Source organism: Halichoerus grypus, chromosome 1 (assembly GCF_964656455.1).
Source record: "Halichoerus grypus chromosome 1, mHalGry1.hap1.1, whole genome shotgun sequence".
Lineage (NCBI taxonomy): Eukaryota > Metazoa > Chordata > Mammalia > Carnivora > Phocidae > Halichoerus > Halichoerus grypus.
The window spans coordinates 83365927-83379229 of NC_135712.1; the positions used below are offsets into that span (position 1 = coordinate 83365927).

A 13303-nucleotide genomic window follows, 5' to 3' on the forward strand; every position below is an offset into this window, starting at 1 on the left:
GCGGTGTATCAGGAGTTTCTGAGCAACCCGTCCTTGTATTTTTACATATGTTACATATGAACTGTGACAGTAGGGAGCTGAGGGAGAATATTTTAAAAATTGATCCTGTTACAACAATAACAGCCACCATAGAAAGGGTACTTACTTTGTGGCCAATTGGTGTTTTACATACATTATTCCTAATTTTTTTAGCAGCTCTGAAAGGTAGATCTTATAGCCCCATTTTATAGGACAGGAAACTGAGGTTCAGTGAGCCTAAGTTACTTGTCCAAGGCCTCTCAAAATTCATGCCTAAATTTCCACGGCTTTACTCTGACCCCCTGAAAGGAAGAACTTAAACACCATCAGCTATAACAGAAGCAACATTATCATGAGGGAAATCCCCTAGAAACGTGAAGTTCTATGGCAAATCAAAGTAATTCTAACCATTAAACATAACTGTAAAACCACAAGGTCTCAGAATCCTAAAATAACATTATTCTTCACATAATTACCTCATTCGAACTTCCCTTTTACATTTTTGTAAAGTCAATTAGGTAAGAGCAGTATAATGATCTCGTTTATAGATGAGGAGATTGAAGCTCAGAGAAACAACAGCGGCTAGCCATGGGATTGGAACCTGGGCCTTTTGCTTTTGAATTTAGTAAACTTCAATGCAAAAGCATTGTTTTGTTTGTTTGTTTGTTGTTTATTTATTTATTTATTCGACAGAGAGAGACACAGCGAGAGAGGGAACATGAGCAGGGGGAGCAGCAGTGGGAGAGGGAGAAGCAGGCTTCCCGCGGAGCAGGGAGCCTGATGCGGCGCTCGATCCCAAGACCCTGGGACCATGACCTGAGCTAAAGGCAGATGCTTAATGACTGAGCCACCCAGATGCCCCGCAAAAGCATTGTTATTGAGATTTTTTTTGAAACTAGAAAGCTGAAAGTCTGCCATTTACAGAACTGCTTGTTTTTAAAGAATTGGTTCATGCCCACTCCCTCATCCTCATCTGCCCCTCTCCCCGTCACCTTTTTTCTTACTATTTTCATTTGTTCCACAAATATTGTGACAAGAATAAAGGAAATAATTAGAAGAAACTTCATTCATCATTTCTGTACCCCGACTTATCAATTATTTTTAGGTTTCTATTATTGCTATCCAGTCCTTGTCCAAATATTATCCAAAAAGCGCGTGCGTGCGCGCACACACACACACACGCACACACACACAAATAAAGATTTAAACTCCCCTACGAAGTTATTTGAAACTTGGTGGTGGCCAAAAGTTGGTAGTCATAAGCACGTGGTTCACCGAATCCAGACTGACCCTCGTGTGGTTTCGTCTGTGGAGATGTAGACCTTTATAGCAACCCAGCCAACTAGAAAGAAGAGAGCAATGAGGAAAAGGTTCACCCAAAGTTAGTGATCACTTATCTAAAGATCTGTACAAGAGCCACCACCACCACATCCAAATTCTGAATGTGACAATTACTCCTTAACAGGAAGCAGTGCCTGGTTCTCTGAAGTGAAACCTTCCCAGTCCTTTGAATATTATCTTAATCAGAGCGATATTGACCAAAATGTTAACAGTGGTTATCTCTGGATGGTAAGATTACAAGTGATGTTTATTTTTTTCTTGATTCTTTCTTGCATTGGCTGAATTTTCTGCAAAGAACATGTAATATGTTTGCTCTAAGATTAAGATCAAAAATAGTGATGCTGAATAGGATGTGAAGTTGACCCCCCCCCAAAAAACCTATAAAAATTAGAGTCATGGGAACAGATCATATAAGTCTCTAGAGCTAGAGGGACAAACAGCCCCTTCCTCAGGTCAGAGAGCCTAGAACCCAGGCATGAAGTACAATTTCTAGCTCAGTTCCTTTCTAATTTAATATCTGCTAACAAGTTTCTGTTTCCTCCTTTTTTTTTTTTCCTCTTAGCTCGGAAAGATTGTTCCTAAACATTTGTCAACAGAGAAGATTTGATCCTGAGAACACGTTATGGATTTTCTGTAGCAATGGTCCGATATAATTTAGTAGACAATAACACCCATAGAAATGTGTGGGAGCTTTGCTGTCAAGTCCTGTAGTGTTTTAATAAAGGAACGTGTCATTTTTCTTCAGCTAAATTTCAGCTAGAAATAATATTAGGTAAGTTCTCATTGCCCTTCATTCCAGAGCCTTTCTGCAATTTGGACGCCTTAATGATTTCATGCAAAATTCACTGTCTAAAGAGTCTTGGTGGCTTCTGTCTGATCTTCGTTTTTGCTTTTGATGCGGATTACTTATGTGCATCCATCATGGTGAAAACAGCAGAGTTTGGGCAAACACTGCTCTCTCAGACCCCCGCTCCCTTTCAGGCCTGGAGATCCTTCATCTAACCCAGTTCCATTCTTGTGCCTCTTCCCGCTGGCTTCCCCAGTGCCATTTTTATTAAAGCCCCAGCTCATCCCACATTCAGCCGCATGACTTCTTACAGGCTTCAGAATAAATCACCACATTGCTCCGATCTTGGCTTCTCTGCCCTCAGCTTTCAATTAAATTTAGAATTGACTTTAAAGGTACAACCTCAATGTACATGGTTGAAAATGACCTTGTTTCCCCTTTCCCACCACCTGCGACTTCCTGCGCGGGGCTCTTATACTCCAGCTCCTGGTTCAAAAAGTAGAAACAGGAATTTGCTACATGCTCCTGTGGCAAACTATAAGTCTCAAGCTGTTTAAAGTCTTTAAAGTCCCATCCAAAAGGTAAAGTACACTCTGCAGAGAGAAATCTGGGGGCCTGAATCTCTGGCTGCCTGTGTTCAGGAAGAGACACAGAAGGAGAGGAAGAAGAAGAAGAAGAGGAGAAGGAAGAAGAAGGAAAAAAAAAAAACCTTTGAGCTGAATACTTAATTTGTTTAATTTCTACGGTTTGCATTCAAGATGAGTCGTCTATCTATAATATGCATCATTATTAAAGTAATTATATTAAGTTAATATAAATGATCTATGACAATATTACAAGGACGCCAAAGCAGACTTTAACATCAAAACTTACTTTCATCTTTTGTCTTGTCATTTGGCTTTCCACTCTTAGCAAGGAATAGAGCATATGAGCAGCAGGTTTGGGCTATTTAGAATCGGGCACGCTCCTGCCAATTTCTCCCTCCCTCCTTTGGAAGACTTTACCAAACAGGACTGAATTGGAAAAACTGTCTTACTCTGTTCAAAACCATTAATATTTTAAGGCACTTACTTGTATCTAAGAGCAATGAGGTCCCTCCCAGTCTGCGAAAGAAGAAGCAAAGAATGATTTGAGTGCCTAAAACAGGATAAAACAAGATCTGGCGCATGAAAAGGATGTATATATTGAAAGTGCTCTACAAGTATAACGGGGCAATTTATTAATTCAACCATGAATTAGTTATTGAGTATCTACTAGGCATCAGGTTCCAAGGAAGCTGTCCAGTGCTTACGAGCTTGAGCCTTGGTTTTCTTGCCTCTAAAATGGGAACAAAGACCCTTTATTTTAGGGTGTGTGAGAATTAAGTGAAAGAATAAATGTAAATCACTTAAAACCAGTTCTTGGCACATAATAAATACTGAGTGAATAGCTTTGTATAAAAATATGAAAGGAGAATTCCTAAATGCTAAGGGATTTACAGCCTAATGAATTATTATTCTAAAACCCCTGCCTTTTGCCTCTGACCCTAAAATTTGAAAAGCTTTGAAGATTTAGCTATGCAAATCTCAGATCAAAATACTCTCCTATTGATTGCCCTTTAGAAAGATTTAGTAAGGACATGTGGGTGCTTTACCAAATAAGGAAGAAAGAGAAAAGGAATTAATACATGTTGCCTTATTGAATGTATCTCAGTGATTTTGCATCTTCTTTTCCCATTGTCCTATTAAATCCTAATTAGTAGACAGGCATGAATAATCTCATGTCCTAGATGGGGATACTGAGGCTCAAGGAGAATCAGTAACCTCCCCATGGTCACAAAAGCTAGGAAGTGGAAAGGACGGGATTCAAACCATGGTATGTGGTTTCAGAGCCCATGCTCTTGTCCAGCCTCACCAGCTAACCCCTGCATCCGGTTAGGTCTCATGGAGAGATCTTGAATCTTCATCTGAAAACACAAGGGTTACATAGGATCTTCTTCAAGTAAAGGGGACATTTTTAAGAAGAAAAATGCCGCAATAATTAATTTCTTGCTCAGTCTTCTGAATAGTAGTATAATAGTGGGAGTCTTTCCTTTCCACTTAGATTCTTCTAGGTAGAACCTTCCTTTTTTGGTTCTAAAAGATTACTGTTGACAGGGACTTTTTTGAGGACTTGGATTCTCCTTTCTTTCTTTCAGTAGCACAAATGCTTTTCTGGGGAAGCACAAAAATTTAAAACTGTGAATCAAAAAGTTAGGAAAGAAGGTTCCACCATTCAGACCTTGTTTTGAAAGGCTATAGCCTTCCCCTGTATTAACTGATCTTTGTCTACCAGCTCTACATCTTACAGCCTTCCCCAAACTCCACTCTTCCTAAGTGAACTTTCCTGTTCCTAGTTCAGCCTCCTTCCCTGGACTGCAGGACGATAGTGATAGCCTGTGCAAGTCCAACCCAGGAGTCCTAGTGCCTGCAGAGGCTAAAGACTTCTTTGCTGGGCAGGTGTAAATGGACAGCTCCTTAGGATATTAGCAGCGCTGAGGAGTTGGGTTCTATTCAGCGCCTAGCCCTGACTATAGGTTAGGTAGACCATAATTGGCCAAAAACAGCTGATTAAAATTAAGTCACTCCACAGAAGGCCAAATGGCCCTAGATCGATGGAAATTTTTCATTTTTACCTGCCCTCCATTCTCTTTTCTTTCCTTTTGTCTTTTTTTTTTTTTTTTAGTTTCTAGAAATAATTGTTCTTTTTCTACTGCCTAAAATGAAGGCACCCCATAGTTTGTCTCACTTGGCAGTAGCCTCAACAGCTCCTTATCCTTTCTGTATAGCCTTTGTTTTTTTAGGTAGGCTCCACACCCAGCGTGGAGGCCAACGTGAAGCCTGAACCCACAACCTTGAGATCAAGACCTGAGCTAAGATCAAGAGTTGGACGTTTAACCAACTGAGCTACCCAGGCACCCCCTAGACTTTTTTTTTTTTAATAAAACTGTACAAAACATTTAACATATTGCTCTTTGGGTGGTATTTGATGTATCCCCAGTGTATTATAGCTGAGCCATTAATTTTTGTTGCTTCATCAACATTAACTGGCTCATTTTCATGACACTGCTGAGGAATCAGCTGTTCTGTAGAGGTTCAAGGGAAAGGTCTTTTGAGAAATGTGGAAGTTCCTTTTGTGTATCTACAAAAGCTTTATTCACTCTGTTAACTTTTTCATCACTCACAACGTTTATCTTCTTAAGATTAGTGGTAACTGGTTTTGCTTTGTTTTTAGCCTTAAAGTTTTTTTGGCTGGCTATATGAAATACATTCCTGGACTTCTGCCCTCTTAGTTTGTTCTTGGCCATTGTCTTTGATAACCCTCGTGCAGCAGCTCAAACTCCAGGTGACGTCATCTCCCTTTCTATATAGACTTTCGAGTTCAAAGATGAAAAAGAATGAAAGGTGAAAATAGCCTGTTTAGCTAAGAGAGAGAAATTTACAGTTATCTATCACTCCAACAGTTGTTTGTGTTTAACGTGTGTTTTAATCTTCCCAACCTTGGAAATTGAACCCATCATTCACTAGGGCAGGTTTTTTATTAGCCAAATATATTTACAGTAAAGTTGTAATTCCTTTTATGTGTTTATCATTTCCCATTTCAAAGCACTTTTGCTAGACTTAAATTATAGCACCCATTTTGCAGATCAGGAAACTTGACTCAGATGGACAGAAGGGCACACCAAGGTCACAGGGCTAATTAGCTACAGCACCAGAATTAAAATCTGGCTTTCTTATTTATTATGGGCTTGTTTTGTGGGGGGAAATGGAATATTACATTCTATGCAAGGTTTATATACTAGTCTTTGAGATTTCCTCATGCAGAAAAAAAGGTACTATTCTACAAGGTGCCTTGGAGCTGCTGTCAGGAACTGACTTTCAGGTAGAGTGTATTACTGGTATACCCTATTTCATATTACTTATGGCTTCACAGAATTGAAAGACATTTTGCAGCAAAAAGATCTGAAATCACCTTTTAATAGAATCTAACCATGCAAAAGTTATTTGACCTCTTTGAGTTTGTTTCCTCACCTACAAAATGGTGACAATATTGCTAATCCCACAGGGCTGGTATAAGGCTTCAATAAGTGACATTCGTAAAGCACTCTGCCAGTAGATTGTAGATGCTCAGTGTTAGAATTCTTTTCTTCTTGAAAAAAAAAATGCTTTCAAAATAACAGAGTTAGGAGACTCAGGTTAAGGAAAACTGAGTTACTCAGTTACTTAGCTTTCCTTAACCTGAGTCTCCAGGATTCCCTCACACTTCTCAAGGACTGTCCACTTACAGGCCATAGCTCCCTCCCAAATTGTAGGACTCAAGAGGTAGGATAGGTAGATAAAGGCCAAATCGCATGAAGCCTCGTAGGCCATGACATGCATTTCGGAGTGGCCTGATCAGAAAGCAATTTAAGGTTCTTCCTTCTGCTCCTCCAACTCACCGAGCTTGTTCTTACCGTGGGGACTTTGCACTTCCTCTTCCTTTTCAAGCAGACTTGAAACATGTGAATGTCAAGTGGTCACATAGCTCACTCCTTCACACGTGCAGTATCATTCAAGGAGGCTGTCTCTAACCAAATTAATTAAAATACCAGCTCCCTGACTACTAGTCACTCTCTAATCCTTTAGCCTCTTATCTTGATTGGACTTTTTCCTCAACACTTACTGATACCTAAAATTATATTACATATTTATTTAATTACTGTCTATCTCTTCTGCTAGAATGTAAGCTTCATAAAGACAGGGACCTCATCTGCTTATTCACTCTGTTTCCCCAGTACCTAAAGGAAAGAATGGTAAATAGTAGGTGCTTAGGGGTACCTGGGTGGCTCAGTTGGTTAAGTATCTGACTCCTGATTTTGGTTCAGGTCCTGGTCCACTCCAGCGTCAGGCTCCACACTCAGTGGGGAGTCTGCTTGGGATTCTCTCTCTCCCTTTCTCTCTGCCCCTATCCCCCCCCCACCCCCCACCCAGTGCTGCCTCTCTCTCTCTCTCTCAAATGAATAAATATATCTTTAAAAAATTTTTAAAAATAAATAGTAGGTATTTAATAAATAATGAATGAGTGAATGTGGATATTGTTCTATGAATGAAATGATGTTGTTCTAGGACCAGTTATTAGCTAGCACTGTGGACTTCTCAGACTGCCACCTTTACATCTGATTTTAATTGCTAAGTGCATTTTCAGCATTACATTAGGATCCTTATAAAGAATAACTGTAAATGACATGCTCAAAGAAATTGTATAAACATGAACTATTCTCCAAAATTGGCAATTTTGCTTAGAATAATATCCCATAGGCAAGACAGCAAGAACTCTAAAACATAGATCTGATCTTGTCATCAGTCTGCCCCATTCTTCAATGGCTGCCATCATTCTGGGCAATACTCAAAAGCTCCACTCTGAAGGACCCTTGAGATCTCTTCCGAACTCTGTGTGCCCCCTTGCATTATCTCCTAAAGAGGGTATCTATTCTCCCACGTAATTATTAATAACACTTCTTTTCACTCTCAAAAGTGTCCTATTTTGAGTAATGATATATATGGTCATCCTACCTGTACAACCCTTTTCCTCAAGTCCTTCCCTCCAACCACACCCATCTACCAGCAGGTCTCCAAACAGGAGACGCGCTTTCGTACCTTTCTTTGAGCAATTTTCGCTCAGCCTAGGTCCATTCTTCCAGATTCCAACTCTAATATCAACTCTTCTAGAAAGGCTCCTCCAGAAATCTTCCTCCAGCCTAACTTAGATTAGGCAAACACCCCAGGCTGCTTTGGAATTGCCTGAGGAGCTTTTGAAAATACAGATTTCTGGGCCCTACCACCTAATGTTGGGATTTAGCAAATCTAGGGTGGGCCCAGGAAATCTGCTTGCCCCTCCTAGCTGTTCCCACAACATCTTCCGTATACTGTTGTAGGTATGTGTGTTATAACCTACTTACCTGCTTCCTTCAGGTGACTATAACCTCCCTGAGGGCAGGACCCATGACCGTCACCTTTAGTGAGTCTCCAATGACTAGAATCGCACCCAGTAAATGATACATGAACAAATGAATAATAATGGCAAACATTTACAGAACACTTACTATGTGCCAGACACTGTTCTATGTATTTTTTGTGTATTAACTCATTATTTCAGAAAAAGTTTTAACCCTTAAGGGCTTAATAGTTAAGTTGAATGATAAAGGATATTAGGAACATTAAGGAACTACGAATTAATTCTGGAAAGAGCAAAGTGTGACATCCAAATTTGTTTCTTTAAGTAAACATTTATATTAAGACAGAATACTTCTCGGAAGTCTTCCATAGTCCCATGCACATTGAATTGTGTTGATCATTTCCTAGATGAGCACCCAGTATGCCTTGTGGGAGAACTTTATATGTCTGACAGAAATACCTACGATTTCATTCCTATTTCTGACCCTTCCTGACCATTTTGTGCTTAGTCATCACATTGCACCTTCCAGTATTTTCTTTTCTACCTCAGACCTCTTTAACAAAATGCCTGGGGAGGAGAACAATAGTAGAATTTCTTCACTATACCCTTCAACTTTAAAATTTAGCACTCTCTGTGGACAGCCTATAAAATTAAGGGGATCTTATGAAGGGCTGTGACTCACAAAGAGCCTAATGCATTTAAATGTACAATTCTGGTAACGGTGTCAGATTATGGATTTCCAAATGGCAGCCGCAATCATGATTTAGAACAGATGGCCAAACCGCAGGCAACAGAATCAACAGAATTTTCTGCCATCCCAAGACGCTAACAGAATCCAAGAGAAGTATCTGACATCACCTAAATTGGTAAACAGCTCAAAACAATCTTAATTAACAGTTTGTTGGAGCACTTAATGACAGAGAGCATGCCTCAGTAGAAATTGGTATTCTTAGGCAGCTCTCATATATTATTAACTGCATAGGAAGATGGTCGAATGCCTTGGAAAAAAACAGTCAAAATTAGAAATTAGGAAATCTTGATTTTGGTCCAAGTTGTGACACCTAGGTGACCTTGGGCAGTAATCTGAACTTTCTGAACCTATTTCCTAGTTTAAAACATGACATCTAAGTTACCTTCTTTTAGCTTTAAATGTGTGCCCAAGGTAATTGGGAGGTGGGGGAGAACCTAAATGTAAATGAGCAAAATAAGAATCGTGCAAACATTTTAGATTATGATAAAGTAAAATTCACCTTTCAATATACAAGAGGCTCAGTAGATGAAAGGTAACTGCTATTGTTCATTTTGTTACCAGAGTTACTGTGGCATTTTTTACTATTTTACTAGAAATACTAATGCTTGCAGTAGAGCAACCATAGTGCCTATGGATAAGCGGAGTCTTTTTTAAACCAACAAAATCATGTAACGTTGTCAGTTAAGAAATGTTGAACCATTTTGAACGTGGGTCATCTTCAGTTTTCGGTATTGTCAGTCTTCTGGAAGAGCCCTCGAAAAGAACAGGTTATCTTTTCAGCCTCACTTGTTAATCAGTGCTAGAGACCAATAAGGAAAGACTCTACAACGTCCCTCAGCAAGTAAGCTAAAACGCAGTCTCCAAAGTTTCAGCCCGAAATAGCCCAGAACTAGTCAAGTCTAGATGCCAACAGGCAAATTTTATTCTCTATTTTTTGTAGCCTCCCCACGTTTCTTTGACAGAATTTTTTTTAAGGACTCCGTTCAAACTTTCAAGAAAAGTTACGGTTTGTGTGTATTAGTGATGGAAGAAGAGAGGTCAAAGGGAAGGGAGAGGGTACTAGAAGAAGGGGACAGAATTAAGCTCCCAGGAAGGAAGCCTACTGCTTCTCAAGTTACCATTTGTAAACCCTTTACCCGGTTCTGTTTGGCCTATTGTCCTGGGTAAATCATCCATTGAAAATCAAGCTCTTCAGCTCATTATATATTCTTCATTTGAGGTGACCAGAACTATTTCCTGAAACCTGGTTTGGGTGCTAATTACCTGCTCAAACACCTTGTAAATACCTCCGTGGATTTTGTCATAGGAAGATTTCACTTTTTTTATTTTTCTTAAATTGAGCACACTTATCGCAAGTTCCCCTTGTAACTCCGCAGTCGTGACAATGAAGGCCTTCTACGGCTCCAGTTCTGGTGAAGTGAAGCTCACTCCTCCTCAGCTACCCCGAGGCACAGCTTGCAGCTCTGGCTCAATTGTAGAGAAATGTTTACCAAAGTCAGCCACATATTTCTATACAGAGAAGTAAGCTGCTTTTTCTTCCGGGGCCTCTCTCCCTCCCTCTGCAGGGAGGCAAGAACCCCTTTTTACAAATACCCGAAGCAACTTGTACAAAAGAGAATGGCACTCACAGTTTTTTCCCTTCAGATTTTAAAAATAACTGTTTCTGTCAGCCTTCCTCCTCTCGTAACCCTCCAACAGAAAAAACCTCAAACTCACAGCATATGTCTGGCCATAGTGACAGGACGGTATTTCTCTATCAATTTTGAAACTGAAAAAAAAAATTGTCTTTTTACTGCGGAAAAATGTTCATTCATTTATATAGCTGTGATTGAGTCAATACAAAATTTTTGTTGCCTTGGCTTTCCTTCCCACATCTAAATAAACCTAAGTCCAAAAGCATGAATGCAGGTGTCATCTTTAAGAAAAATAATCAAATAAAGACAGAAAAACAAGGAGCAAAACCACACCAAGAGAACCAATATAAGTCAGTATTTTAAATACACAGTATTTCAATCTGTCATCTCGGGAAAAGAACTGGCAGACTAGAAATTCATCAGTTTCAGTCTCTGTCTGTTGCGTTCTGACTAGGCAAGATTTTTTCCCCCCCCTTTCCTTAAGAAAACCGAAGGTGAAGACGGTCTCTATGTGGCACTGTGGTATAAGTGACCGCTGTTGTGGAGGAGAAAAGCCCATGAAGCTTAAAAATTTTGCAAAGAGAAAACAATCCTCCTGCAGACCACAGTAAATAAAATAACAGCAGTGGGGTGATTTGCAACCATGTAACGGGGCTTTTGTCTGGGTCTATTTCTCTGTGCCTTGAGGGTTTCTGTGTTCCTTCTCCGCAGGATCTCAGTGTTTCGCCCCTCCATTACAAAGGCCCAGGGCTTGAGCCCCTCCTCCAGCTGTTCACCCCCAATCTTGCCCATGCTGAGGCTTACTTACAGCAGACTGAAGAGTTTCAGTGGGGTGCAGGGCACTGCAATTTAGGATTTCTGCAGTACAGGGTGAATTTTCAAGAGTGCATCAGAGAGGGGAGCCAGACTTAAAAATAGCCTTTACTCATCCCATTAACCATTTCATTGCTGAACTGGTTTGTAAGGCAGGGCCAGCAGGCTTTTTTTTTTTTTTTTTCTCTAGCAAATACTCAAATTGCTACAGCTGCTTCTGACAGTTTGTATGAAGGCAAAACTTCACTGTGTATTGGAAAACAGGTGAATACGTGGTGTGACCCATTACAGAAAGAACTGGGAAAAATTACTGTATTCTCCTATATGCCGGGTTTGAGGGTAGGAAAGAAGGGAATGATTTAGAGTAGAGGGTGAGGGGGGAGTGAGAGAAGGAAAAGAGAAATCTCAAAGAGAGGAGTGAAGAAGCCCCTTGTTCTGGTCTGTATTGATCTTATTTAAGCATGGGGAGAGCTGATGAGTCTGATTATTTTAATGACCATGAAATCTATGCATTCATAGAAATAAATGAAGCTATGTAATCACCTTCTAAGTAATATCAAAGAACCATAAGAGGGCTAGGGGGAGGGGCGTCACTGTATAATAGTATTTACATCATACAAGGCACGGCAGGCCAAGGTAAACGACCGGCTGAAGTATCTCTAGGGGGAGAGGAGCCTAAAATTCAATACTTTATGGCCCTGGCCCATCTAAGGCAAGGAAGGATAAGGCACGGAAGGAATAATTGTGTCTATTTTGGTATTTTGGCAAGGGAAATGCTGATGTTCAAGCTTTGTGAGGAGTTTATAAAGCAAGTAAAACTTTGGAAGTGCAACAATACAGAATATACAGACAATGGACAAATAGAGCCAGAGGTTGTTGACCAAGTGAAGGTTATTGTGACAATATGCTTTACATTTGGAATAACAATGAAGACACACTTGGTTCGATCCAAACTATCTTAAATAAAATGACATTTTAATGTAACATTATAAAATTATGTGACTACTTGTGTAAGGGAAGGTACTAAGAATCTGAGACACTGATACTGTCTTGGAAACTAGCAAGAAAGAGAGGACACATCCCGACAAAGATGACTAGCAATATGACATTGATCATTATGAGTTGTAGTTAGCGGATTCCACCGTTATTTGTGATTTCAACGAAGTTCCACACTTCACAAGTTAGCGCAGATAAAAGGAAGAGTCCCAACTCTGGAAACTGACAGACCTGGTTTCCAATCCTACTTCTTCCACTTGTTAGTTCTCTAACTCTGGAAAGATTATGTAATGTCTGTGGGCCTCAGTTTTCTCATCTGCAAAATGGGGTTATCATCATCTGCCTCCTCTGGTTGCTGTGAGGATTAAGTAAGATAATAAATGGAAAGCACCTAGTTGTATTTCGGCAGGTGCCCAATCATAACAGCTATTATAATTAACCCCATTGCTCTAAGTAGGTAACGGAAATTCTTTAGAAAATTATAAACCCCAGGAAAATAAAACCTAATTAAAAAAAATACCCTAAGCCCTTCAAACCATGAGGTTTCTGGTCATGAATTTGTCATTAATCAAATTGCTACAAATGAGTTGCCAGATTAAAAAAAGGACTCTCAGTTAAATCTGAATATCAGATGAACAACAAATATTTTTTAGTATAAGTATGTCCCAAGCAATATCATACTGGAAAATTGTTATCTAAAATTTAAATAGAAATTGAATTTTTTTTTTTTTTTTTTGCTAAATCTGGCAACCTAATTGCAAACAGTCAAAACCTGAGTATATTTAATTCCTACTTCCTTTAGCCCAAGTCCCATTGGAGGTCATAGGGAAGGAATCCTTATTTCAGGAAGTTTTTAAAAAAAATATTAATACATGAAATTCATGTTACTAAAATGTTTCAAATATCCAGAACATGACTTGTCGCTATCAGAGGGAAAACAACTGCCCTTTTCCCATTTCACAGTTAACCACGTGGCTTTGGTTTTTAATAATCTCGCACCCACACCATGGC

At 39.6% G+C, this 13303-nt stretch overlaps 1 protein-coding gene and 1 pseudogene across 3 annotated transcripts in view; both read right to left on the minus strand.

Moving 5' to 3' along the window:
* Window positions 1-13303, minus strand: part of LOC144381347 (uncharacterized) — a 785460-nt gene that overhangs the window by 63249 nt on the left and 708908 nt on the right. For all 3 annotated transcript variants that reach the window (XM_078068692.1, XM_078068696.1, XM_078068693.1), the window contains 2 exons: window positions 3218-3249; window positions 1309-1360 (listed from right to left, as the gene is read on the minus strand). In XM_078068692.1, coding sequence (XP_077924818.1) covers window positions 1309-1360; window positions 3218-3249 — 84 coding nt within the window. The remainder of the gene's footprint in view (window positions 1-1308; window positions 1361-3217; window positions 3250-13303) is intronic.
* On the minus strand, window positions 4677-5471 carry LOC118537666 (ribosomal biogenesis factor pseudogene; annotated as a pseudogene).